A 26581-nucleotide genomic window follows, 5' to 3' on the forward strand; every position below is an offset into this window, starting at 1 on the left:
GCGTGTTTCTCCGGGGTCACCCAGGCGCGGTCGCGGGCGCTGACCGTCGGACATCTGCGGGAGGCCCCGAGGACGCAGGCCGGCCTGTGGTGTGCGCCGATCACACAGGGCTCCTCACAGCGCGGGGCCCGCCCTCCCACCCGCCCGCCCTCCACTCGCCCGCCCGCCCCCACCGGGCCGGGCCCACGGGCGCTGGGTCACGGGCAGAGCCGCCGGGGCGTCCTCGGCCCTGGGTGCGGTGGGGGGGGGGGGGCGCTGCTGGACTGTTTCAGACGGGGGGGGGGGGCACGGGGCGTCACTTGCCAACCTCACTAGGACCTGCGCGGTCTGGGCGGGCGGCCCAGGGGGAGGGCTGGGGCGTGGCCAGGCCCCTCCCCTCCCCCCCAGGGAGATGGAGTCACAGGGCAGGGGTGGCCTCACAGGTGTGGGCGGAGTCTCCGGGGAGGTGGCAGGCGTGGGGGGGGGGGCGCTGCCGCTGGCTACGCGGCTGCCGTGCTTGTCTAGGCCTCGGGGAGCCTGCGGCGGGGGGGGGGGGGGCTCCCATCGCACCAATGGGGCCGACGATCGATCGTCATCAGCTGATGTCTCCGCGCCGGGCGCCGTCCCCCCGCCCCCCCCCCAAGCCGAGACTCTGCTTTGGAAGCCAGGAGGCCCGCGGTGGGCTCGATGCCAGGCCAGGCGACGGGCCCAGGTGACCGAAGCCCCCCCCCCGGGGGACGGAGCCTCCCTCCCATCCACCGCCTGCAGCAAGGGTCCGGGCGCCGGCGGTGGTGGCGGGGCCCCTCAGGGGCGGCGGGGCGCGGCGTGGAGGACTCTGTGGGTCTCCCCCCCCCACCCCCCGCACCCTCCAATCAGGAAGGAGCCGGCGGCTGGCTGGCGGTGACGGACGCTCGCTACCCAGACCAGGCAACCGAAGCCGGGCCCCCCTCCTCCTTGCCCACCGCTCCCGCCGCTCTCAAGCTGGGGCGGACAAAGCCACGCACAGAGCTCAGACCCGGCGGCGGCCCCGGGTCCAGCGTGGGATTCGAACCTGCTGCCCGGGGCTGGCCACCCACCCCCCGAGGGCCCCCCTCCCCCGCCCACCTCGCTTCGCAAGCCCTGCCCGCTGGCTGACTCCCCTCCTCTCCCCTGAATCCTGCGGCTGGACCGACGGGGTTGCTGTCCGTGCACAAGCGCGTGCGCGTGTGTGTGCACACGTGTGTCCTTGTCCGTCGCGGCGGGCGTGGCTCCCGGACGTGCGCTTAGGGCCTACGTCAGATTGTCACCGCTCGACTGTACAGTCAGGCTCGGCCCCGGAGCCGCGGGCCCAGCTCAGTGGAACCGCCCGCAATTAGACGGGACGGACAAGCGTGTTCTGCCTTGTGCTTTCTCCCGCTATTCTCGCTGTGGCCCCGCGTTGCCATAGCCAGGGGCCTGGGGCGTGCGTGCGTGCGTGCGTGCGTGCGTGCGAGATTCTAGGTGAGTGACAGCCGGGAACGTGACCCGCGTTCCTCCTGTGGCGGGAGCCCGCCCGGCTGCCCGCGGGGGCCGCCCCCCCAAACCGGCCTCTGCCCGAGGCTCATCGCCACCCCGGAGCGCTGTTCACCCTCCCGGAGCTTTAGGAGCCCATCTCCGCCTCGCCGCGTATCTGCCACTGCCGGCATCGCCGAGGAGCACGGAGCAGCCGGGAGAGGAGGCTCCTCCCCGTCTCTCCAGCCCGAGCGCGAGGCAGGACGTCAGGGGACTTGAACGAGGACCCCCAGACCCCAGACGCCCTCGGGAGAGCCGACGTCCTCGGGCATCACGCCTGCCCCCGCCCCCCGGGCCGGCGGGCAGCGCAGAACAACCACACGCGGCACGTGACCACAGACAGCTTTAATAGACAGCGCGCCGGGGAGAGGTGGAGATCCGCGGCGCCGAGGCCGGGGGGGGGGGGCTCCGGCCCTGGGGCGCCTCTGTCTCCCCGAAGGGGCACGGGCACCATCTGGAAAGTGGAGACAAACCAGCCCTGGCCCCAGGGGGAGCCCACGGCCAGCGGGAGGGCACCAGGGGGAGCCACGGCCAGCGCGAGGGCACCAGGGGGAGCCCACGGCCACGAGAGGTCCCAGGGGGAGCCCACGGCCAGCGGGAGGGCACCAGGGGGAGCCCACGGCCACGGGGAGGTCCCAGGGGGTGCCCACAGCCAGCGGGAGGGCACCAGGGGGAGCCCACGGCCACGGGAGGTCCCAGGGGGCGCCCACAGCCAGCGGGGAGGGCACCAGGGGGAGCCCACGGCCAGCGGGAGGGCACCAGGGGGAGCCCACGGCCAGCGGGAGGGCACCAGGGGGGAGCCCACGGCCAGCGGGAGGTCCCGGGGGAGCCCACGGCCAGCGGGAGGTCCCAGGGGGAGCCCACGGCCAGCGGGGGGACCACGCTTTGTGCCGCCCTCCGGCAGTGGCTTGTGAGAGGAAGCCACTAAATTCATGGCTACCCGAGCAGCCGGTTCATGGGCCCGGGACACTCTTCCTCCCTCCCCCCCACCCCGTGTCCCCAAGATGGGCGGGATGACAGAAGGAAGAGAGGAGCGGAGGGAGAGGAACGGAAGGAGGACAAGGTTTTGCCGTGGCCCGGCAGCGGGAACAGAAAGCGGCGAACAGGGGCGAGGCGGGCAGGTGGTGGTGGCGGGCGGAGGCCGCAGCCAGCCAGGCCACAGACAGCTCCCCACGCGTGGGCCGGCCGGCCGGGGGCCCCGTGCCCGCAGCCGGGCGCTGCTCTGGAGGGGGCCGGTGCAGGGGGGGGGGGTCCCCATGAGCGGTCCCCGTCTGAGTCTGCGTAGCCCTGTCCGGGAAGCGAGGGGCAGGGCCGGTGTGCGGCCTCGGGTGGGTCAGGGGGCTGGCGGTGTCGGGGCGGAAGGCTGGGGGTGGGGGGGCCTTGGAGGGAAGGGGACGGGCATGGCCGCCGGAGTCACGTGACCCCCGGGCGGGCTCTCCAGCCTCTCCAGCCTCAGGTCTTTATCGGGAGGAGCCTTAGAATGTAACGGAGATTAAACACGAAGGCTGGGGCTCCGGCTCTCAGGGGAGCTGGGGTGGGGCGTGAGAGCCACCCACAGCCCGCGGGGAGCTGCGGGTTCTAGCACAGGGTCTCCGTGGGGCTGGGGGGGGGCAGCCCCCGAGGGCTCCCGGAAGGAGAGCGGACACCGGGCCTGGAGGGACGGGGCGGGGCTTCCTCCCGCTGCGGGGCGGGTTCGGAAGGAGCCTGGGGTCACGGGCAGACGCCCCCGGCCCCCCGACGAGGGCTCACGCGCCTCACACGGACTCCGGGAAATGGGGGGCGCCCTCCTGGGGCGGCGCCTGGCTGGCCCTCCGCCGGCATCGGAGCCAACCGCGGGGGGTGGCGACCCCGCTTTGGGCTGGGATGTGGACCCCCCTCCCCCAGCCTGCCTCAGGTCCCCCGGAGCCCCGCCCTCCGTGGGGACCCCGGGAGGGGCGGGCGGGGCGGGGGCCGCGGCGTCCGGAGCAGAGGAGTGTCCCCGGTGCTGGCGGCGACGCGGCCGTGCTGCAGGAGAACGCCGGACTTTCCGCGGTGCTTGACAGAACCATGTTCCGTTTCCAGAGCTGCCACATGGTTAGATCAAGCACAAGGGAAGGCCCCGCGGCCACGGGCCGGGTCGAGGCGAGGAAGCAGCGTCAGAGAGAGGACAGGAGCGGAGGAAGCCGGAGTCGGGAGCAGACCGGGCCGCCCGCCCGGGGCGGGGGGGGCTCGAGAGGGAGGCTCAGGAGAGAAGAGGGGGGACCGGCACCTGCCCACCCGCAGGAGCACGTGGGGTAAAGGACAGGCGGAGGCGCGTGCCCGCGTGTGCCCCCGTGTGCCCGGCGGTCCCCGCCCTGCCCGCACCGAGCCTAGCACCCTGTGACAACGGACAAGACAGGTTGCCCGGTGCGGAGACAGCCCCGGGGACCCCACGATACCACAGAGACACCCCCAGTTCCCTCGTATGAGGCTAAAGCTCCCCCCACCCCCGGCCCTGACATCTCACAACTTAGACACGGGGCCCCCCCATACTCAGCTCCCCAGGACCCTCCTGCCCAGACCCGGTGAGGTGAGGCAGAGGGGGGCGTGTGGGATGAACGAGGAAACGCATCCTCTCACCCTGTGCGTGTGAGAGAGAAAGAGAGACACAGAGAGACACAGAGGAGAGCCCCGGAGCGCGTGGCCGCCGGCTCTGGGTGTCCCCCGCCGGCTCGAGGTCAGTCAGGCGTGGGGGAGGAGGGGGAGGGCGGCGGGGAGGGCCGGCCTTGAGCCCGAGGGGGGGGGACATCGGTTCTGAGGCCCTTTGGGGGGAGTCCTCGAAAATCTCTTTCCCAGGCTCACTTGGGGGCCCACGAGGGAGGCTGGGGACAGGGGTCTCGGGGGCCGGGTGGGCCCAGGAGAGGGCACCCAGCCTTTACCCCCCTCGGGGCCTGGGCGGGTTTGATGCACCTGCTGCTCCCAGGCCTCCTCCCTCGGGGGACCTGAAGGTGGAGCCAGGTCCCGCCGAGCCCCGCTCCTCCCCACCCCGCACCCAACAGGGCAGGACTGCAGCAGTAAGAAAGCCAGAAGCCGGCCATGGCGCCCTGGAACCGGCTCCCTCCCACGCTCCCCCCCCCCCCCCCCGGGATGGCGGATGGACGCTTCTCCCCCCCCGTCCCCCCCCCCTCCCCCCCACACACACCGGGCTGAGCGCGCCTGGGCTTTGCTCAGAAGGAACCACAGCACCCAACTCTTCTCCTGATGCTCTCCCTCTGCCAGGGGCTCGGGGCTGGACGTGAGCTACGGCGTCCGGCCATCGCCCGTGGGGGGGCTGGCTTTCAGATCAGGGCTGTCCCTGCCACCTGGGCCCCGGTCCCCTCTAGGAGCGCCCAGCCCCCTCCGGGGTCCCTAAGATGCCTTTCTCTTTCTATCTCTGCTCTTCCTTCTCCTTCCACATGCCAGGCAAGCCCCCCCCCCCGTCCCCCCGCACTCGGTCCCCACTGCAGCCCAAGAACCGGGGTGCGAGAGGAAGGACGGGCAGTCATCACTCGGTTACTGCGTGCTCCCACGCAGGGCCCGGCCCCAGGGAGACGGACGGTGCCCGGCCGAGGACCTGACCTGACTGACCATCAGATCGCTCTGGTCCACAGCAGCCAGCCCCCCTCTAACCTGATCTGATCACCGCCCGGGGCGGTGGAGAGGCAGAGCCCGGCAGCCGGATGGCAAGCGCCCTGCTGGAGGAGGGGCCCTGCCTGCTGCGGGCACAGCCCCCCCCCCGCCCCAGATGGGCTCCTAATGACATCAACTGTGGAAGCACATGGCTGTTATCTCTCCACCTCCTGCCTGCTCTTCCTGCCACCAGAGCCCAGAGGCCCAGCCCGGCCCCCAGATCCGGAGACTTCCAAGGCCTTTGGCGCTCAGAAGTGGCTCCCCTGCCTCCCCCCCCGCCCCCCCCCCCCCCAGCGCCCAGTGGAGACAGAAGGGCGCTTGCTCCACCAGGCCACCCAGCTCAAACGCCGCTACATCCACAGGAGAAGCATCCGCGGGAGACGCACTCGGCCGAGCACTGCTTCAAAAGGCAAATGCTATTTTGGACGAGACGAGTCTGGGAATCCTGCGCGTTCCCCCCCCCCCCCCCCTGCCCTGCCACCCGGGTTTCTTCTTGATTTGCAAATGCCTCTAGGCCAGTAGAAAAAGCAGCCAGGATCTTGGACACAGGGAGGGAGGGCGGGGGGGCCCAGCTAGAGTTGTGAAAGCCAAGTTCTGCGCCTCCTAGGGCTCCTGGCTGCTCCGGTGGACTCCTCCTCCTCCTCCTTTCCATCCTGCACCCCCACCTGCCCACGGGGATGGCTGGCGGGCCGACTCCGCCCCCCCACCAGCCAGGCTGGTCTCAGACCCTGGGCTGACCCGTCCCCCACCTGCGGCTCGGGGTCTGGACATCAACCTGGGGGTCACTTGTGAGACTCGGGGCCAAGGCTGGCGAGGGGACCCGCCCCTGGCTTCCAGCAGTCAGTGGCTGGGATAATCCGCTGAGCCATGGCTGGGCAGAGGGGGACGGCTGGGTCGCTGACCCCTCTGCTCTGATGGCGGCAGGTCCGGCCCCGCCCCCTCCGGGTGTTGGCTTAGGCTGGAGCCAGCCTTCCCGACAAGTGGACTGAAGGACAGCACCCGGCTTCGCCTGGTCCTCCCCCGGCCCCCTCCCGGCGCCAGGCCACGCTGGGTGCAGGGGTGGGGTCAGCGCCCGGGAGACACTATGAGGGTGGGGTCAGCGCTGGGAGACACTATGAGGGCGGGGCCAGAGCCCCTGAGACACCACGGGGGCGGGGGCCAGAGCCCACTGAGCTGCCAGGGGGCGGGGCCAGAGCCCTTGAGACACCACAGGGGCGGGGCCAGCACCCGTGAGACACTATGGGGGCGGGGCTAGCGCCTGGGAGACACTATGAGGGCGGGGCCAGAGCCCCTGCGACACCACGGGGGCGGGGCCCAGAGCCCACTGAGCTGCCAGGGGGCGGGGCTAGAGCCCACTGAGCCGCCAGGGGGCGGGGCTAGAGCCCTGAGCCGCCATGGGGGGCGTGGCTAGAGCCCCTGAGCCGCCATGGGGGCGGGGCCAGCGCCTGCTGAGCCGCCAGGGGGCGTGGCTAGAGCCCCTGAGCCGCCGTGGGGGCGGGGGCCAGCGTCCGCTGAGCCGCCGTGGGGGCGGGGCCTCTGTCTCCACAGCCCGCAGGTCTCAGGGGCGCGCAGCGCAGGCCCAGGGCACCAGGGGCTGGGGTTGGGGCCGAGTGCTCGCCTAGCGATGGGCAAGCCAGGCCCGCTCCGGCCCCGGCGGCCACCCGTGTCCCCCCTTCCCCCTCCCCCCACACACAGTGGGTGCGGAGGACCGCGCCTGCCCTCGAGGGGGCTGCGTTTCTCTCTCCCTGCCCTGCGGGACCTCGCTTGGGAGAGGAAACAACGCCTCCCCGCGAGGACGAGGACGCGGGTGCAAGGGCTGCCGGCCCCCGCCCGCCTGGGGCCCTCGAGCGCTGCCCCATGCGTTCACTGCGCGCGTGCGGGTGTGTGCGTGCGTGTGTGCGTGTCTGTGCGTGCGTATGTGTGCATGCATGTGTGCGTGTGCATGTGTGTGCGTGCGTGTGCATGTGCGTGCGTGTGCATGTGTGCATGTGCGTGTGCGTGCATGTGTGTGTGTGCGTGTGCGTGCGTGTGTTTTATTTTAAATCCATAAGGTAATTGCTTTTCTGCCGGGCTAACTGAATTTCCCCAATTTAATTTGCAAAGTGCTTGCCAGGAGCCGGCGATGGCCGCCCTCCCGATGCCATTAGCGGGCCTCTGGGGGGGGGCACTGTGTTGGACCCAGCGCCCAGGCCCAGCGCCTGCTCCCCCCCGCCCACAGTGGTGATGGCCGCCCTCCTGATGTCATTGGCGGGCCTCTCCACCCCCCCCCCCCCCCGTGTGTGGACGTGGATGGGGGCCCAGCGCCTGCTCCCCCCCCACGGTGGCCATGGCCGCCCTCTCGGGGGTGTGTGTGTGGCGTGTGGACGTGGATGGGGGCCCAGCGCCTGCCCCCCCGCCCCCCTCCCCGGGGTACCTGAGCAGCGGAGCTTCTTGCTCTTGACCTGGCTGATGCGCTTGTTGGCCAGGCGGCGGGGGCTGGCGCAGCGCGCCCCGCTCGTCTCCACGGGGTTGTCCTGCAGGAACTCGGCCAGCCACCGCACATGGCAGTCGCACACGAAGGGGTTCTGCGCTAAGTGGCTGCAAGGGGGACCGGCCGGCCGTCACTCGGGAGTGGCCCGGGCACCGGCGCGCCGCCCCCCGCCCGGCCCCGCGCCCGCCCGGCCCGGGGGACCTACGGGGCCCAGCGAGGGGGCTCGGGAGGGCGTCTGAGGCTGGGCCTCCCGAGGACAGCGCAGACGCGCCTCGCTGCCGCCCAGGGCGCCCCCCCCCCCCCCCCCGCCGCCGGCCGCCGGGCGGGCGGAGCAGGTGCGCCGCCCCGGCCCTGGCGGAGGGTGGGCCTTCCGCAAGCGGGGCGGCTCTGCCCGTTACCCTGTCACCAGCACCCCGGCCCCGCCGCCTCCTCTCAGCGAGGAGCACGCAGCACAGTGCTTTGCGCCCGCCGAGCGTGCCGCGCTCCGTTCGCTCTCCGCCCGCCCCCAGCGACGCCCGGGGTCGGCAGGGGACCCCGGCACCCGGGCGGTGGACACGCGCGTCGCCTGCGGGCACGGGGGTGAGGCGGGCGGGCCAGCCGGGCACTCACAGCGTCTGGATGGCCTGCAGCGGCGCGAAGAGCCCCTTGCTGAGGGTCTGCAGCTTGTTGTCGTAGAGCGAGAGCAGGCGCAGGCTCTGCAGGTCCTGGAAGGCGTTCACCCGCAGGCAGTTGATCTTGTTGGCGTTCAGGAGGCTGCGGGGGGAAGGGGGTCGGTGAGGGGGGTCCCCGCGTGCCTGGACACAGCCCGGGGGGGCCACACCCCCTGGGGCCGGGAGACCTGGGGGCTGGGCTGCCCTGTGACCGCCCGGCTGACCGGTCCTGGGCACCTGCCCAGTGTACGGCTGGGAACCCTGACCCTGCCTCGAACCCCGGGCCTTGGAGCCGGCCAGGAGCAGCACCCACGCGCAAAGAGAGCCACGCTCCTGGCTCGGCAGTTTCGAAGCTCTCGCTGGTAGACTAGGAGGCCGCATGGAGGGAAAATTCTGCAGCGTTCTTGGGGGGGGGTCACTGATAGCAGTAAGTGCTCTCCCCTCCCGTGCCCCCCACCCCTTTCCCGCAGGCCTGCATGTGCCCCACACAAACCCCACCCCCCCCCCCCGACACACTGACACACCTGTGCCCAGAGGACGGAGGGAGCCAGGGCCCCGTCCCCATCCCCATCCCAACCTCCCCCTCCCCCACACCCCAGACGCACCGATGTAGTGTTAGAGTCAGGGTCAGGTCCCCAGAACCCCTGCACTCGGGAGCCCTGCGCCCCCCAGGTCCCGAACCCCTGGTTTGCTGCCCACAGGTGAGCACACAGGTCACGTGACCCGGTAGATTACCCGCCGCACACGCGTGGCCTGCGGTCGCGGGAAAGGGAGCCACCGCTTCCCCAGGCTGCCTCCACTTACCCCGGGGCGCAGACAGCCTGGCTCGGGTTAGAAAACCTGCCGGGATTCTAACCTAGCGCTCACAGGACGACCCGCCGTTCACACCGCTCCACGGCAGGGGCAAAGCCCGGCCCCCCGGGGGGGGGGGCTGGATCCTTCTAGAACCAGCCTGCCTCGGGGCGTGTGACCCGGAGCCGCCCGCCCGCCCAGCCCCCACAGAGGCCACTGGGCCTGGGAACCCGACCGTCCTCAAACAGGGGCCCCCGCCCGCTGTCCCCGACAAACCCCCCCCCCCCGGAATCTGCCAGCCGGCCATCCGCTGTGCGTCACCCACAGACCCAGCTTTCCACGGGACACACCCGCCCCTCCCGGCGGTGCCTGCGCCCCAAGTCCCCCCTGAGACGCACTGCTGTCTTTGGGTGGGGATCCACAGCCGCGGTTACCGCGGTTACCCAGCCCCGCAAAGCACAGCCCCCCGCCGGAGCCTCGCAGAGCACCAGCACAAGCCGTCCTCCAAGCCAGTCCCGAGGCCCAGGGAGCGGGTGGGGCGCACACACACACACACACACGCACACACACACACGCATGCACGCACACACGCACGCCACACAATGGGGCAGAGACAGGGGAGACAGAGACGCAGGCAGGCAGACAGACAGACAGATTTCTGTCTCTGGCTAGCAGCCCGACTCCCAGTGGGCTGGGCTGGCTACAGGACTTACTGAGAAGGGATTCATAGTTCTGCCTAAGACAATGTGTGTGTGTGTGTGTGTGTGTGTGTGCGCGCGCGCACGCAGGTTCTGGGGCTTGAACTCAGAGCGCTAGGCTCTGTCGCTGAGCTCTGCTCAAGGCCAGCCCTCCGCCACCCGAGCCACAGCGCCACTCGCGATGTTTTTTTTCTACTGATTGGTGGGTGACGAGAGTCTCATAGACATTTCCGCCCCGGCTGGCTTCAAACTATGACCCCCAGATCTCAGCGTCCCGAGCAGCTAGGGTTACAGGCGCGAGCCACCGGCGCCCAGCGGATCTTGAGACACCCAGGACAACGAGGGAGCAAGAGGAACACCCTCTGGGAAAACTGGAGTGAAGCCCTACCTGCTTCTTCTAGAAAAGTCCCCGGGTGTGGAGCACACAGGAGGGGCTGCCCACCTGCCTCCCCCCCCCCCCCCCCGCTGAGTCTCACACCCCGCCGGCTGGTGATCGGGCTTGAACACCGGGCCTCTGCCTTCCACGGTGGATGCGGGGGGCAGGGGAGGGAGGCCCTGCCTCACCCCTCACCCCCCACCCCCGTGACGCGCACCTGTCTGTGCTCAGGGCGTGCTGTGCACACCCAGCGCCTCTAGCTCAGCCCACCTCCGTGCTGGCGTGGGGACTGAGACCCAGCGGGGCTGGCTTACCTCCTCTCCCCGCACTCAGACCCAGCGGGGCTGGCTTACCTCCTCTCCCCGCACTCAGACCCAGCGGGGCTGGCTTACCTCCTCTCCCCGCACTCAGACCCAGCGGGGCTGGCTTACCTCCTCTCCCCGCTCTCAGGCCTCATGACAGGTTCAGAGCCCACAGTCACAGACCCCAGGGGACCCTCCCTCACCCTACAGCCCCCAAACACAGCACACCCTCGACTCCTCCTCCCCTCTATATGCAGTTCAATTATCCTCTTCAAACATTTCCGCTCAAGGGGGATGATCTAAACGCAAATGAAGAATCCCGGAGCTCGGCATTCCAGGCCACAAATCCTCCTGTAAGTCACGCAGGCAGCGCCCGCCTTGCTGAGTCTTCTCAGAGAGAGCACAGATGGCGCCCTTCCTATAGTTCACACTCACACACACCCCGTCAAGGTCGCACGTCCCTGCATCAAGGTCGCCGTGACCCTGCCTTGTGATCATCTCAGTTTCCCCCAGGGTAGCTCTCCTCCCCTTCCCCCCCTCCCCACCTTGTCCCGAACCTCACACCCAGCCGGGGTCATGTGTCCCCCGCCCTTCCCCCCCACCCCCTGCCCAACGCCCTGGCTCTCTGTCGGCAGAGGACCAGCCCGGCGGGGGGGGGGGGGGGGGGGGAAGGGAGGGCGGGGCCGGACAGCCCGGCTCTCAGGTGTTCGTTTCCTTGGGGAGGGCGGGGAGTGGAGAGCTTGCTGCGCCCCGGGAGAGAGCCGCGGGCCGGGGAGCACACACTCACAGCAGCTGCAGGGACACCAGCCCGTCGAACAGCCCCTTGGGGATCTCGGCGATCTTGTTCCCGTAGAGCACCCTGGAAGAGGACGCGGCACAGGGTCACTGCCGGCCGCCGGCTCTGAGCGCCTCCTCCCGGCCCGGGGCCCCCGCGCACGCCCAGCGCACGGAGCGGTGGAGGGATCCCGGAGCTTGGCCCTTAGCTCCTCTATCTGCGCAGGGCTGGGGGCCTTCTGCTCCTCTAGACCCGGGAACCCACGCGGTGCCCTGCTGCCTCCCCTCCCCGAGCCGTGCCTTTGGTGACCGGTGAGGCCTGCGGACCTCCAGGCCCCAACGCCCACCAGGCCGGAGGCTCCTCCAGGCCCCGACGCCCACCAGGCCGGAGGCTCCTCCAGGCCCCGACGCCCACCAGGCCGGAGGCTCCTCCAGGCCCCGACGCCCACCAGGCCGGAGGCTCCTCCAGGCCCCGACGCCCACCAGGCCGGAGGCTCCTCCAGGCCCCGACGCCCACCAGGCCGGAGGCTCCTCCAGGCCCCGACGCCCACCAGGCCGGAGGCTCCTCCAGGCCCCGACGCCCACCAGGCCGGAGGCTCCTCCAGGCCCCGACGCCCACCAGGCCGGAGGCTCCTCCAGGCCCCGACGCCCACCAGGCCGGAGGCTCCTCCAGGCCCCGACGCCCACCAGGCCGGAGGCTCCTCCAGGCCCCGACGCCCACCAGGCCGGAGGCTCCTCCAGGCCCCGACGCCCACCAGGCCGGAGGCTCCTCCAGGCCCCGACGCCCACCAGGCCGGAGGCTCCTCCAGGCCCCGACGCCCACCAGGCCGGAGGCTCCTCCAGGCCCCGACGCCCACCAGGCTGGAGGCTCCTCCAGGCCCCGCTAGGAGGGCGCACGGGGCTGGGGTTCTCACGGAGGGCAGGGTATGAGGACAAGGGGCGAGAGACGGGACACCCCCACTTCCAGACACCCCTGGGAAGGGGGTTCATGAATGTTTTGACAAACTGATGACTAAGTAGAAGTCGGCGTGGCGGCTCAGGCTGGCGTTTGTGATTCTCCCGGGTGTCCTGCTGCTCTGGGTGTCAAATGTGCGATGGCGGAGGGCAGGACCTCTCATGGCGCAGAGGCTGCCGGGGGGCCGGGGGTGGGGGTCCTCACCCCGTGGGGAGTGTCTCCTTCCAGCCCCCACAGGCACCCACCTCAGAGGGCCAGGGCCTGTCTTCCTGCCCAAGATTCTGCCTGGATTTCCTTCTTCCTGCTCTGCAAGTCCCATCTCCCCCCTCACCCCCCCCCCCCAGACATCTCCTAGGGTTTCAGCCAACATCCTCTGCTCCCTCTTACTCCATTTTATTTGAAAAATTACCAGCATGTCACATTATATTATCTATTAAAGAAATGCATGCCCTTCTTCCACCTGCTCCCCGGTGCAGAGACAGGACAGGGCGTTCATGGCTGCACGCTGGCGTCCAGAACAGAGCAGGGATGGCATGGTAAGTATGCTGGATGGATGATGGGTGGATGGATGGGTGGGTGGGTGGGTGGGTGGATGGAAGGATGGGTGGATGGATGGATGGATAAATGGATGGATGGATAAATGGATGGGTGGATGGATGGAAGGATGGGTGGGTGGGTGGGTGGGTGGATGGAAGGGTGGATGGGTGGGTGGGTGGGTGGGTGGATGGAAGGATGGATGGGTGGGTGGGTGGGTGGATGGAAGGGTGGATGGGTGGGTGGATGGAGGATGGATGGGTGGATGGAAGGGTGGATGGGTGGGTGGACGGAGGGAGGATGGATGGATGGAAGGATGGATGGGTGGATGGGTGGATGGGTGGGTGGGTGGGTGGGTGGGTGGATGGGAGGATGGGTGGGTGGGTGGATGGATGGAAGGATGGATGGGTGGATGGGTGGGTGGATGGATGGGTGGATGGGTGGGTGGGTGGGTGGGTGGATGGGTGGGTGGATGGATGGATGGAAGGATGGATGGATGGGTGGGTGGGTAGAAGGATGGATGGATGGAAGGATGGATGGATGGATGGATGGATGGATGGATGGGTGGGTGGATGGATGGGTGGATGGGTGGGTGGGTGGGTGGGTGGATGGGTGGGTGGATGGATGGATGGAAGGATGGATGGATGGGTGGGTGGGTAGAAGGATGGATGGATGGAAGGATGGATGGATGGATGGATGGATGGATGGATGGGTGGGTGGATGGATGGGTGGATGGGTGGGTGGGTGGGTGGGTGGAAGGATGGATGGGTGGATGGGTGGGTGGATGGATGGGTGGATGGGTGGGTGGGTGGATGGATGGATGGAAGGATGGATGGGTGGATGGGTGGGTGGATGGATGGGTGGATGGGTGGGTGGATGGGTGGGTGGGTGGATGGATGGAAGGATGGATGGATGGATGGAAGGATGGATGTGCAGGCTCAGGGTGCAGGCTCTCCAGCCCTGCCTCTGGGCCTCTCCTGAGCTGAGCCTGGCTGTGTTTAGGTTCCACTGTGAGCTGCATGAGGCCAGGGGTCTCGTCTTTGCAGCAGTGCTGCACAGTGTACAGCAGGCATCTACTCACTGGACAAGAGCCCACGTTAGGGGAGAGGCACTAAGGCGGTGCCCGCCTGGCTGTGCTGCCCGAGTGGGCAGCGGTCTGCACATTGCTGTTTGCGGCAGAGCAGGAGGAGGCAGCTCAGACGGTCCCGAGAGTCCCGGCTGCGGGCCAGGACACAGACGGGGAAGGCGGGGGGAGGGGCTCGGAGGCTGGGGATCCGGGTCCCGGCAGGGACTCCGCCACCCGAGCCACCTCCAGCCCTCTCTTCTGCTGCTGTTCCGGCAGGGTCTCGTGGTTTTATCTGGGAGCTGCTGAGATTCTCGCGAGCCCCCCGGGGGGCTGGGCATGACCGAGGCCCCCTCTCTCCCCGCCCCCCCGGGGGGCTGGGGGCATCACAGCTGTGGCCAACGTCCCTGGAGGTTCTGTCTCCCAGGCCCAGGGTGAGGCCCGGGGTCACAGCCAGGAGCGCAGGGCGGGGGACCAGGGCCACTCGGCCTCTTTGGCTGTCTGGGAGGTGACGGTAGATTCCGGGTTCAAGTTGAAGGGGGGCCTAAGCCCACAAGTGTTCTAGAAGAGTCCTGGCCCTCAGTCTACGACAGACACCCTGGGAGCCCGGCTGTGGTCGGATAGGCCAGGTAGGGAGGGGCCCCCGAGGGGGCTCTGTGTCCGGGACCTGGACAAACCCCACGGTGCTCACAGCTGGGGTGCGGCAGCCCCTTCCCTGCCCGCGCGGGTCCCCCACGTGCTCGAGCCGGGCCCATCCAGCGGGCAGGGCCGGTGAACGCAGCGGAGCCGCGGCCATCGGGTGGGTGTCGCCACGCCGGGCCGTGGGTGGATCCCCGGGGCTCCCGGGTGGGCGGGGCGGGGGTCTCCCCGGGACGGCCCTGCCCAGCGTGCCGTGGAAGGGGACCGGGGCGAGACCCGAAGCCGGCGTGGAGGAAGCGGGGGGCACTAAGTCCGCCCGGGTCCCCCCGCCGCATCGCGGGAACGCCCCCAGCCCGGGGCCCCGGGAGAGGTGTTTGCTTCTCTGTACTGGGGCGCCCACGTGTGCGCAGATCAACGCCTCCGCACCCACAGGTGCCCCCCCCCCCGCGTCCCCTCCCGCCCCGGCCCCACTCACAGTGACATGAGGGACTTGAGGCCCTGGAAGGCGTCGGGAGCGATGTCGGAGATCTGGTTCTTGCTCATGTCTCTGCGGACGTCAAGGGGGAGGCCCGTCGAGGGAGGGCGGGCGGCCAGAGAGACGCCGGAAGAGCATCCTCCCTCCCGGTGCCTCCTGGGAAACTCCCTCCCTGCCGTTGAGGGGGAGGGGGGAGGGGAGGGGGCCCGGCCCTGCTCTGTGCAGTGCTTGCTTAGCTGGGGCCTGGAATCGAGGAGGCCACGGCCTTGAGCGCGGCCTCCCGGAGCGGGTGCCGGCCTAGCCCCTCGGGGGGCTGAGGGCTGAGGGTCACGGTGTGGAGCCTGGGAGTCTGGGAGACTCATAGCTCTAAGTAACTCATCCCCCCACCCCCCCCCAAAAAAAACCCAACCACCCCAGGAGGTGGAGCCGTGGCTCCAGTGGTAGAGCGCCAGCCTTGAGGGAAAAGCAAAAACTAAAAGCTCAGGGACAGCGCCCGGGCCCTGAGTTCGAGCCCCAGGACCGGCGTGCACACGAGAGGGCCGTCGGGGGTGGGGAGGCCGGCTCCTCCCCCGCTCGCACGAGGCTCTGCCCCCTTGGCCGTGGCTTTACGCGTGGAAGCCCGCGTCACAGTCCTCACCGGCTGACCGCTTCGGAGCCCCCGCCCCGCCCGCCCCTCCCCGCCCCGCAGGCTTCCCTGGAGCTGACGGCGGGAAGCGCGCGTGGCCGTCCTCTGGGCACGGGCCTGGGCCACCCCCCGCCCCCCAAAGCTGGGGCTCCCGCCCCCCGCCCAGGGGACACTCACATGCGCTTCAGCTTCTTGTACTGGGTGAAGGCTCCCGCGGGGACGGACTTGATGGCGTTCTGTTCCAGGCGTCTGGAGCACGGAGCCGAGGAGGGGGGAGGTCACGGGGCAAGCACCCGCCTGTGCCCCGGGGGCCCCGGGAGCCCCCCGAGGCCGCCCCCAGCCCCTCTCCAGGGTCGCAGGCCGCACCCCTGCCCCCCGGGGAGGCGGGACTCGGTGGCTCCCCGAGCCGCCTGACTCCAGTCCGGCTGCAGAGTCAACACGGGTGCGGCCCAGCACTCGGGGGCCCCTGGAGCCGCGGCCCCTCGTCCCTCATTCCCTCCCACCGTGCCCCCGCGCTGGGGGGGAGGGGAGGGGGTCCCCTGCGGGCAGGTCCGTCACCAGCCCCCCCCACCCTCGTCAGGGAGACAGACCGAGGCGCGCGGAGGGCCCGTGGCGTGGGGCTGAGGGGCACCCCGCCGGGGATGTACATTTCCCCCCGGGCCGCCCCCCTTCATCGGGAGGGGGGGGTGGGGCGGCCCGAGCACCCATCCCCGCCTCCGCGAGCATGGCGAGGCCAGGCCAGGGCCGGGCGAGACACGCGCGTGTGGACGCACCCCGACCCCAGGCCCATCCAGACAGGAGCGGAGGCCCGGGCGTGGCCGTGGACGCCTCCCCGCCCCGCCCGCGCGGGACACTCACATTTCCACGACGCCGTCGGGCAGGGGCGTGGGGATCTCGGTCAGGCCTTTGCCCCGACAGTCCACCACGTTGTTACTGCAGGTGCAGGCGGACGGGCAGGAGAGGGAGCTGGCGCTGCAGGTCGGGGCCTCCGAGGGGGCGCCTGCGGGCCAGGACACAGAGGCGAGGTTCCACGGGCTTAGTACCACGTGCATCGTCCCAGTGCTGAGCGCCAGGTCCACGGCTGCTCCCGCCCGCGACTGGGTGCTTTTCTCTTTCCACCTCAGTGAGAGCCCCTGGATCACGCAGCTCCTGACGTCCCCCTTCGCACTAGCCACACACAACTGCAGCCTGTCCTTTCCCGTTTGTTTTTTTTTTGCTAGTACCTGGAGTTTGAACTCAGGGCCTACCGCTTGCTAGGCAGGCCCAGGCCATGGAAGCCCACTGGCCTCAGCCCCACGGGCCCACGGAGACGGGAGGAAGCAAGCTCCACCGTGCGAGATTCCGTGCAAGGAGCGTGCGGAACGAGCAAGCGGAGGACGGCCCTGGTCCTCACCGGAGAGCCGTACACATGGCGGAGCCCCCGGAAAACCCGAGGCCGGCCAGGAAGCCGAGGAGCTGAGGGGCCGGGCAGCCGCCCCAGGCCCCAGGCACGAGAGGCTGCGTGGACATTTGGGGCGCTGCGCTTCCGCCGTCTTCTCTGCAGAAGGTCACTTGGAATCAAAGGCCTGTCTTTACTGCGGCAGGTGCAGGGGCAGAATGCCCCCCCGTTGTCTAAAACGACCCCAGAGGGGGCGGCTCCCCTGTGTGCATTTATTTCTGTGTTAAAAAATATCACCCGGAAGAGCACCCAGAGTAAAAACAAAAGTGACTCCGATGGCCTTGTACGTATGTGGGAATAAATGAATCCCGACGTTCAGATTAAGCCTCCCCACGGGCCTCTGGCCTTTCAAAAGCCAACACCATACCTCGGCAGAGAGGACAGAAACTTCCAGCAATGATGATGAGAATATAAATGGATGTGACCTAAATACTAGAGGCGTGATAATGTTGGAAATGGCTGAATAAACCTAATAATCTCACTCCCGCAATGTGGGATTACGGTGTTTTAATTAAAGCCCCCTAAGGCGACGTGTGGGTGGTCACGGCTGACCTTAGTTATCTTTGTCTGTCGTACCTAGTCCTAACCGAAAGCAGGCAGGGAAGGAGGAAGGAGGAGAGCAGAGGAGGAAGGGACATGGAGGGGAAGGCCCCCCGACTGGAGGGAGCGAGGCGCATCTCATGTTTGGTCATAAAGAGCAGGCGTATGGAAAGGCGCCTGAGGTCCAGCACGGCCCCAGGTAGGAGGGCGCCCGGAACACCAAGTCGTCGCTCCTCACCAGCCTCGTCAAGAGGCTCAGCGCGCCTGCCGCTGGGAAAGCTAGCTCCCGGTCGAGGCCACGGAGGAAAGCCGGAGGTGGGAAGACAAACCAGACGGGCTCCGAGACACACGAAGGAGCTGTCCACCATTTCACGCACAGCCCCCACTTACGAATTGCAACAGGTAAGGGATCTCAGGGCAAGTATCTGGAACATAACCCAGGGAACGCTCTAGAATTTTCCAGAACTGAAATTCTGGAACTGAAACACCCAAGTCAACCCTTCGATGAAGCCTCAAGATCAAACAACACCAAACGAAGAACAACAAAAAGCCGGCGACTCGCAGAAAGTGAAGCTCTCCTGCGGTCTACCCTGAACTCAACGAAGATCGGTCTAGCCCAGGCAGCAGGAGGGCGTCAGGGCTCCTGGGCCCTTCTAGTCCAGAGGACGCAGCCGCCAGCATGGAACAAAGGGACGCCCTCCGGCGGCTCCTCAAGAAGTGCACCAACAACGTCTCCCCAGGGGGAGGAGGGGGCTGCCAAGTGCGCTGCTAGCCAGCCCGACCGGCTTGCTGGACAGATAAAGGGTCCCCAGGGCCTCTGGGAGAGGAGGCCTGGCTCCAGATGGCCGATTGAATTCACAGAGATAGTCCAGGCTGGGTCACAGACATCCCAGGCTGGTGGGCACGGCCCTCCCAGGCCGAGGGATCGTGAGAATGCGCCTTCCTGTCTCAAGTCGTGCCCTTGGGGCTAGGCATGGATGGGTGGATGGGTGGATGGATGGGTGGATGGTGGATGAGTGGGTGGATGGGTGGGTGAATGGATGGATGGTGGATAAGTGGGTGGATGGGTGGATGGATGAGTGGGTGGGTGGGTGGGTAGAAGGAGGGAGGAATGGATAAATGGATGGATGGATGGATGGATGGATGGATGATGGACAGGTGGGTGGGTAGATGGATGGATGGGTGGGTGGGTGGGTGGGTGGATGGATGATGGATAGATGAGTGGATGGGTGGGTGGATGGATGAGTGGATGGACGGGTGGGTGGATGGGTGGGGGGATGGTGGATGAGTGGATGGATGGGTGGATGGATGGTGGATGGATGAGTGGATGGAGGAGGCACGCCCCCACGTCCTGTGTGATGGACAGGTGGATGGGTGGGTGGGTGGAGGAGGCACGCCCCCACGTCCTGTGTGATGGAGGGGTGGGTGGGTGGGTGGAGGAGGCAGGCCCCACGTCCTGTGTGATGGAGGGGTGGGTGGGTGGGTGGAGGAGGCAGGCCCCACGTCCTGTGTGATGGAGGGGTGGGTGGGTGGGTGGAGGAGGCAGGCCCCACGTCCTGTGTGATGGAGGGGTGGGTGGGTGGGTGGAGGAGGCAGGCCCCACGTCCTGTGTGATGGAGGGGTGGGTGGTGGGTGGAGGAGGCAGGCCCCACGTCCTGTGTGATGGAGGGGTGGGTGGGTGGGTGGGTGGAGGAGGCAGGCCCCACGTCCTGTGTGATGGAGGGGTGGGTGGGTGGGTGGAGGAGACAGGCCCCACGTCCTGTGCCTGCCTCGCTGCTGAGCTGTGGCCTCCTTTCCTCACAGAGAAGTTCTTGTCCCACACTGCTGACTGACGCCTCCTCCACAAGGAGAGTGGGGAATGGCTCTAACGGGACGCCACGTCTGTGCCTCCCGAGCACCCCGGCAGGCAGCTGTGTCCAGATGCCGGGTCGGGCCGGGGGCCAGGGGGGGGGGTCCCCGCCCTCCCTGCGCCGCCGCGGGCACTCAGTGCTGACCTCTGCCCTTCTCTGTGGCCCCCTCCTCGGTGGCTTCCAGGGCTGACCACGGCGGTCCTAGCCGCACAGTCCCGTGGGTGGCCTTTGCCCTTGCAGAGGGGCAGCCCAGCCCGGGAGGGGCAGACCACGGTGGTCCCCGAGTCCACCCTGCTGTCAGGGGACTCTGTCCTTCTCCCGAGCAAGCCGCCGTGGCGTGTGGGCTTTAAACGGGGTGGGTGACTGGGCCGAGCATTGCTGCTATCGGCCCGCTGGTGCCCGCGGCGTCTCGCGCCCGGGACGCCACCGGCCTCATCCTAAGCGGCCGTCGAGACGGGGCCGCCGCAGCTACCCTGTTCTGCCGCTGCAGCCGGGCGGTCCAGGGGATCTGGGGGGGCCTCGGGGGCCTGGTCTGCAGCCATGGGTTCCGCCCCAGTACTGCTGGGCAGATCCGGTCTTGGGACGGGAAGGTGTCTCCGGGACACGGTGACCTTCACGGGGAGCTCACGGCACCCTCGCTGTGGCTGACGTGGCCTCTCAGTAGTTTTCCTCACCGGCTCGCGCACGCCTCCCGCTCTTGGCGGTGACTTCCTTCTCCGATGCTGAACCCCTTGACGGCCGCCGCGGTAGAGCCGCGCGCCCGCGTGAGACATGGTTTTGTTTTATGGGTTTGATGGGGAATGATGCCTAACGGGGCGTCTCTGAGACGTTCCTGGGGTCCCCCCTCAGAGCCACGGTGAAATGTTCTGGAGAATAAGCGATGGGATGAAGGAGGGGCGTACAGGGAGCAGCAGAGAGGGGGAGAGGAGACGGCAGCAAGATCACGGGGCGGACGGGGCAGGGCAGCCTCCGCCCTTTCCTTCCTCTCCCTTCCCTTCTCCTTCCTTTCCTTGGGAAATAAATACAGAGGGCCGAGCTCTACTTCCCCGGCCCGAGGACAGAGAAGGAAGCGAGTGGAAATGGAGGCTATCCGTGTAGAGCGAGCACAACCAGGCCAGCGCCCTTCGGAGCCCGTTTCAAGAGCTACGTCTTCTGGGGGGATCTGCGGTGGCTCCGCTGCCTCCCAGGCCCACAATCGGGGGCCCGCGGCTCCCCACAGTCACCGAGGGCGGTCGGTGCCCCCACCCCGTCCTTGGAGGTCTGAGCTGGTATTACTCGTTTACCTGGCAGAGGAGACGTGACTTCCCGAGTCACACACACACACACACACACACACACACCCACGTCACGGGGCTGTGTCACGCGTCCTGCAGTCACTCAGCGAGGCCGGCTGCGGGGTTCCCTTCCACGAGGCTCTGGACCGGGGGTCGCGGGGGTGGGGGGGTGGGGGAGGGAGGGAGGGGGCCGCCTCACCTGGACACACGAACTCCTTCTTCTGCACGTCGGCCACGTTGAAGCCTCGCAGGTGCACGGGCGCCATGCACAGGGTGAACTGGCCCACCGTCCTTCGCTGGCGCAGCCAGTCCGACAGCCAGGCCAGGTGGCAGTCGCAGTGCAGGTTGTTGGAGTGGAGGCGCCTGGAGAGGGAGGGGTGGAGGGAGGGGGGGCGTCACCGTGGTGGAGAGGGTGCTGTCCCCACCTCTGCACCCCTGCCGCGACTCTCCCAGCGTCGTGACGCCCAGGAGCCGGGGGGTGGGGGTGGGGGGGTGTGGGCGGCTCTCCTGTGCCCCGCCGCCCGAGCCCCGGCTCTCCCCGTGTCCACCGCAATCCCGCTCTAGTCTCTCCTCCTCCACACACAGGGGCGCGAGGGCGGCAGGATTGGGGGCGAGGCCGGCTGGAGATCGAAGGCGGGGACCCGGCCCCCCTTCATGTGTGGGAGGGGCGGAGCGGGTGGAGTTGGCCGGGCTCCCACGGGGAAGGGCGGGTGTCCCATTTGGCATGAGGACAACGGGCTTCACCATGAGGAAGGAACGCAGGACCCCAGGGTGAGGAGATGGCGGCAATGAACAGAACAACGAAAAAAGGGGGTTTGGGCCAGGCTCTGGGGGCTCACTCCAGCTACTTAGGAGGCTGCGATCTGAGGATCGCGGTTCAAAGCCAGCCTGGGCAGGAAAGACCGTGTGACACCTATCTCCAAAGAACCACCAGAAAACCAGAAGTGGAGCTGGGGCTCAACGCGGTAGAGCGCTAGTCTTGAGCAAATGAGCTCAGGGACAGCGCCCGGGCCCTGAGTTCAAGCCCCACGACCATCACAAACAACAACTAAAATCCAACTTCTTTTTTTTTTCCCCGGGATCACCAGAACGCCGCATGCTCCCTTTTGAAGACCACGTTAGGCTGGTCGTTCTCATTCTGGCTGACCAGCCAGCCCAAAGCCACCTAGCTTCTTAAGCTGGAAACAGACGTTCCTGTCCCTCGGTCCCTTCTCCAAGGACTTCTTCCCTTCCTGAGTGGGACCACAGAAAAGCAGGGGCCCAGGGCGACGTAGAAAGCACAGGACCCCTCCCAGGGCCAGCCCAGGCGGGGACAAGCCAGCGCCACCGGTGCTGGAGGCGGAGGGCTCGCCCTGTCCTCTCCAACCACCTTGCGACGGCACACCAGGGGGCTGACGCTGGCTCCTACTGAGAGAGCAGAACCGCGAGGGCAGCGAGACTTGAGCGTGGGCGGGCCTGCCCGCCGGCGGCCCCGTCCCCCTCCGAGAGGAAGGTCTCGACCCGGCCACCTCCCTCCTCCTGGCTGCGCTGGGGACGCCACGGGTCTCGGCGGCACCCGGAAGCTCTGCCGGCTTTGCCCCCTGTCCACCCGGCTCTCTTTCTCCTGCGTCCACTCCTGCTCTGTGGTCCCCGGGCGATGGTTCGGCTCCTGCCGTCCGCGCCCCTCAGTGGCACCTCCGACAGCGGCTCTGCCCTCTTCTGGGGCGGGGACACCTCTCACCGGCTCCACCCAGAGGAAGGATGTGAGGGGGACCGGTACAAACACCAATTTGCGAAGGTGCCTTTTAGCCGCAGATGCTAAATTAAATTTCTAGCAAATCTGTTTAGACGGGGGGCGGCGGGGGGGGGGGGAGTTCAGGGTTCATTTGCTATATAAAATGTGGCTTTCTGGATTCAATGTAAAAGCTTTCCTTTGGAAATCCCATTTATGACTTCCTTCCCCTCTCCTCCACCCTCAGCCCCCCGCCCCCCCCACCCCGTGCTTTAATTACAGTGAAGGGGATTAGTCAGCCGGTCTCCAAGGAGTTCCGTATGGAGCCATCTCTGAAATTAAACTAAAGGGGGAGCGGCCGTGGCCAGGGAGCACAGGGAGCACACGAGATTGATTGATTGATTGAACCCAGCAGATGAGCATTGGGACCGCAGAGAAGACTGGGACCAGAAATAGGGAGATCAGACCCTGCCGCCTTTCCCCAGAGACACCCCAGACAGGCCTCTGGGTACAGCAGCCTCCTGCACCCCCAGGGGGTCCCCAATACCACAGCCTGTGTCCCCAGCAGGGCCCCAGCACTACCCTAACCCTAACCCCACACCTTAGGGCTCCTCAATCAAGGCCCCCAGCCACCTCGTTCCCTGCCGCACCTTTGTTACAGCCCCCCGACACTGGAAAGAACGCGAGATAGAGCTTGCAAGTGAAGAGCTCCCCCGGCCCCCCCCCCCGCCGCCCCGCCAGGGGGCTGCACGCAGGGGAGGGCCAATATTCTCCTGCGCCCCAAGGGGTTCGGGGGAGGCAGGAAGCACCCCGAGGCTGTCTTCCAGCCTCTTGCCTAGGGCCCGGGCTTTGGTTGCACCTTCCAGCTCAGGAAGGAGGGGGACCAGAGGGACAGGGGGCAGGGGGTGTGGCTGGCTGCTGTGCAGAGGTCCCTGAGGACTGAATGGCACCTTATGCTTCCGTCAACGGGCCCGCCCTGCTCCCGAAGGGAGAGAGGGGACGGATTCCCAAGGCTGCGACCCGAGGGGCCCAGGAAAAGGTGGGCGGGCAGAGGGGACCCCAGGAAAGGCGGCGGGAGGAGCCGTGGTCATTCCCCCAGGCCCACGCGCGGCGTCCAGGTTGGGAAGTTCAGTCTAGGTCGCCCAGTCAGGCGTGCGACGCGAGGAGCACACTCACCGTGTCAGGTGTGACACGATGCGCACTCCCCCCCCCATGCACGGAGGGGAGCCGCGTGCCCGGGGCCAGTGGAGGGCCGGCTCTCCGCGGCCACCACCGACGTGGCGGTGTGCCCGCCTCGGGAAAGGCCCGCAGAGCGGCCAGGGGGAGGGAGGGGGGGCCCGGGGCTCCTGGCTGGGAGGCGGAGGAGCCGGGGTGTCCGTGTAACTAGAGCAGGGTGGGCAGCCATGGGAGAGGCACGCCCGGCACACGCCAGACACTGGCGTGTATCAGAAGACGGTGGGGAGCGGGGTGGGTGGTGGTGTGGCCTGGTGGGCTGGACAGGGACAGGCAGGCAGACAGACAGACAGACAGACAGACGGCTTCCTCGCCTCCTCTGTCCCCAGGGGGGAAATCGGTCACGACCACTGCGGTACCACAGGGCCACGGGCCGGGCCACGTGCCCGATGCCGGTGAAAAGCCGGCGTTCCACCAGCCCCCCCCCCCCCCCCGCGGCAAGGTGAGGCGCGCCGGTTCCCACCGAGTCCCCAGCAGACGCCCCGCCTGGCCGCCCTCAGCTAGCGGGGGAGGGCGGGGGGAGGGGGAGGGGCACGGGGCGGGTACTCACAGAGTCCGGATCTTGGGCATATGGTTGAAGCTGGTGACCAGGATGCGGCTGATGTTGTTGTTGTTGAGAGTGCTGTGGAGACCAGGAGGAAGGCGGCGGCAGTTAGTGATGGGGACCCGAGCGGAGGGTAGGGGAGGAGGGGAGGGGCTCCCGGGGGGTGGGCGAGACTGCACGCCCACACCCCCCTTCCTCCCCCCCCCCCGTTCTGAGCACAGCTCCTCCTCCTGCAACCCTACTGCGTGCGGGGGGCTTGGGTCCTCGCAAGGACAGAGCCAGTGCCCCCGGCCCCCGCCCGGCCCTGCCGGGCCCCGCGGCTGCCGCTGGGGAGCTACGGCGAGAGCAGGGGCGGGACCGAGCTCAGCCTCTCCTCCCCCCCCCCCCCCCCCCCCCCCGCCATGACCTCCCCCCCCCCCAGGCTCTGATGGTCCTCAGGCCAACGTTTCTCATCCTGGAGCTACCTGGCCTGGAAGGCGCCATGGTCACGAGGACCCCGCTCTTAGGACACGTGCCCCCCTACCTCGGCCTGGGGGGGGGCCGGTCAGCCAGGACGCACCTGTGCCGCCCACGGCCCCACGACCCCCGCCACGTGTGGAACAAGCCTGGCTTTCCCCGCGGCGGTCGTGGGGTCGGGACGCACCCCCCGGTCAGACACGAGCCGGTCTTGGAGCTCGGGGCGCGTGCGAGAGGAGCGGCTCTCCCCACCGCAGCCCCAGGGCCCGGGTCCGCGGGGACCGGGAGCCCCGGCCGCCCCGCCCGCCCAGCCCAGCCCGCTGCCCCTCGCACGTGCGTCCCTCGGGCAGCCGCGGGGACCCGGCCGCCCCGCCCGCCCAGCCCAGCCCGCCGCCCCTCGCACGCGCGTCCCTCGGGCAGCCGCGGGGACCCGGCCGCCCCGCCGTCCAGCCCAGCCGCCGCCCCTCGCACGCGCGTCCCTCGGGCAGCCGCCAGGCCGCCTCGCTGGGGACCAGGCCGGCCTGGCTTGCGGCCTCGGCAGCCTTTGCCCATGCCGACGGCGCCGCGCTCCGTCTGCGTCGCGTGTCCCGCCTGGCCGTCTGGCATTCGAGGGGGGAACCGGCGTCCGCCCCCCCCGGTGCAGAGGGGCGGCGGGTGAGAGCGGGCCTCTCCGGTCCACGTCGTCACTGCCCACCACTTTCCTTTTGTTTTTTTTCCAGTGCTGGGGCCTGAACTCGGGGCCCGGGTGCCGTCTCGGAGCTTCTTTTGCTCAGGGCTAGCACCCTACCCCCACAACCACAGAGCCACATCCGGATTTTACTGTGTATGTGGAGCTGAGGATTCGAACCCAGGGCTTCACGCATTCGGGGCAAGCGCTCTACCGCCACGCCACGTTCCCAGCCCGATCGCTTTCTTCATCTCATTACCTTGTGACGGGCCCCCCCTTCCTAGCACCGTCCGTCCGGTAACGCTTGCGTGGTGATTCAGACATGAGCCGTGATGGGCGGTTTCTAGACACCAGGGCAGGCTCCCGGCCAGGGGCTGGCTGGTCGCCCCATCCCAATTCCATGGTGCCCCGATTGGAACCCAAGCAAGCCTGACCCCAGAAACGAGGTCTGCGTTAGGGCCCAGCTGCTGCTAGAGCAGGTAAGCAGGGCTTGGCGGCCTCCACTTACTCTCTTAGAGTTTGGACTTGCTCCTGGGGCTGTTTTTCTAGTCTCCGGCGGGAAGGGCTTCATTGCCTTTTGCACCTAGTAGAGGTCACCCGCGTTCCTTTACTTGAGTTGCTCGGGCCCCTTGTGATCTCACCGTGAACACCTTCTTCCTCTTTTCCGGGGGCGGGGGGGGGGGAGGCGTGCGGTCCTGAGGCTTGAACTCAGGGACCTGGGTACAGTGCTGCGCTGTCTCTGAGCTTTTTGTGCTCAAGGCTAGTGCTCTACTACTGGAGCCGCGGCTTTACTTCCAGCTTTCCAGTGGCTCATTGGAGAGAAGAGTCACATGGACTTTCCTTCCCTGGCCGGCTTCGAACCCCGATCCTCGCATCTAAGCCTCCTCAGCAGCTGGGATGTCAGGCGCGAGCCACTGATTCCCAACCGCTTTCTCTTTTAAGGACGCCCGTAATTACATTTAGGGCTTCTGGGAATACAGCATGGCCCCCTCCCCCAGACCCTTAATTTAATCAAACCTGCAAGGTCCCCATCTCCTCTTCCCTTTGTTCTCTCTCTGTGGCTGTTTCGGTCTCTTATTTCTCTCTATCCCCCTCCCTCTCTCCCTCCTTCTCCCCCCTCCCCCCTCTCGATACTTGAGATGGAACTCCGAGCGAGTCTTGCACGCACAGGCAGGCGCCCCGGCACTGAGTTCCATCCCCGATCGTTTGGGTCTTTTGAGATAGGGTCTCACCATGGAGCCCAGGCTAACCGTGGACTCTCCGTCCTCCCGCCTCAGCCTCCTGAGTCCCGGGAGTCACTTGAGTCTGGGAATGTCTGGGCTGCCTGGACTCCTTCTCTCTAGAACCCCACAGCTACTGAGTCAGCGTCTCCTACCTGC

General features: G+C 68.1%; 1 protein-coding gene across 1 annotated transcript in view; it reads right to left on the reverse strand.

Moving 5' to 3' along the window:
- Slit3 (slit guidance ligand 3) overlaps positions 1 to 26581 on the reverse strand; it is a 218741-nt gene that overhangs the window by 33800 nt on the left and 158360 nt on the right. Inside the window, 8 exon segments of the mRNA XM_048334159.1 lie at positions 7550 to 7713; positions 8216 to 8359; positions 11212 to 11283; positions 14865 to 14936; positions 15667 to 15738; positions 16348 to 16489; positions 20791 to 20954; positions 24086 to 24157. Of these exon segments, the coding sequence (XP_048190116.1) occupies positions 7550 to 7713; positions 8216 to 8359; positions 11212 to 11283; positions 14865 to 14936; positions 15667 to 15738; positions 16348 to 16489; positions 20791 to 20954; positions 24086 to 24157 (902 nt within the window).

The sequence above is a fragment of the Perognathus longimembris genome, chromosome 25, assembly GCF_023159225.1.
Source record: "Perognathus longimembris pacificus isolate PPM17 chromosome 25, ASM2315922v1, whole genome shotgun sequence".
NCBI lineage: Eukaryota > Metazoa > Chordata > Mammalia > Rodentia > Heteromyidae > Perognathus > Perognathus longimembris.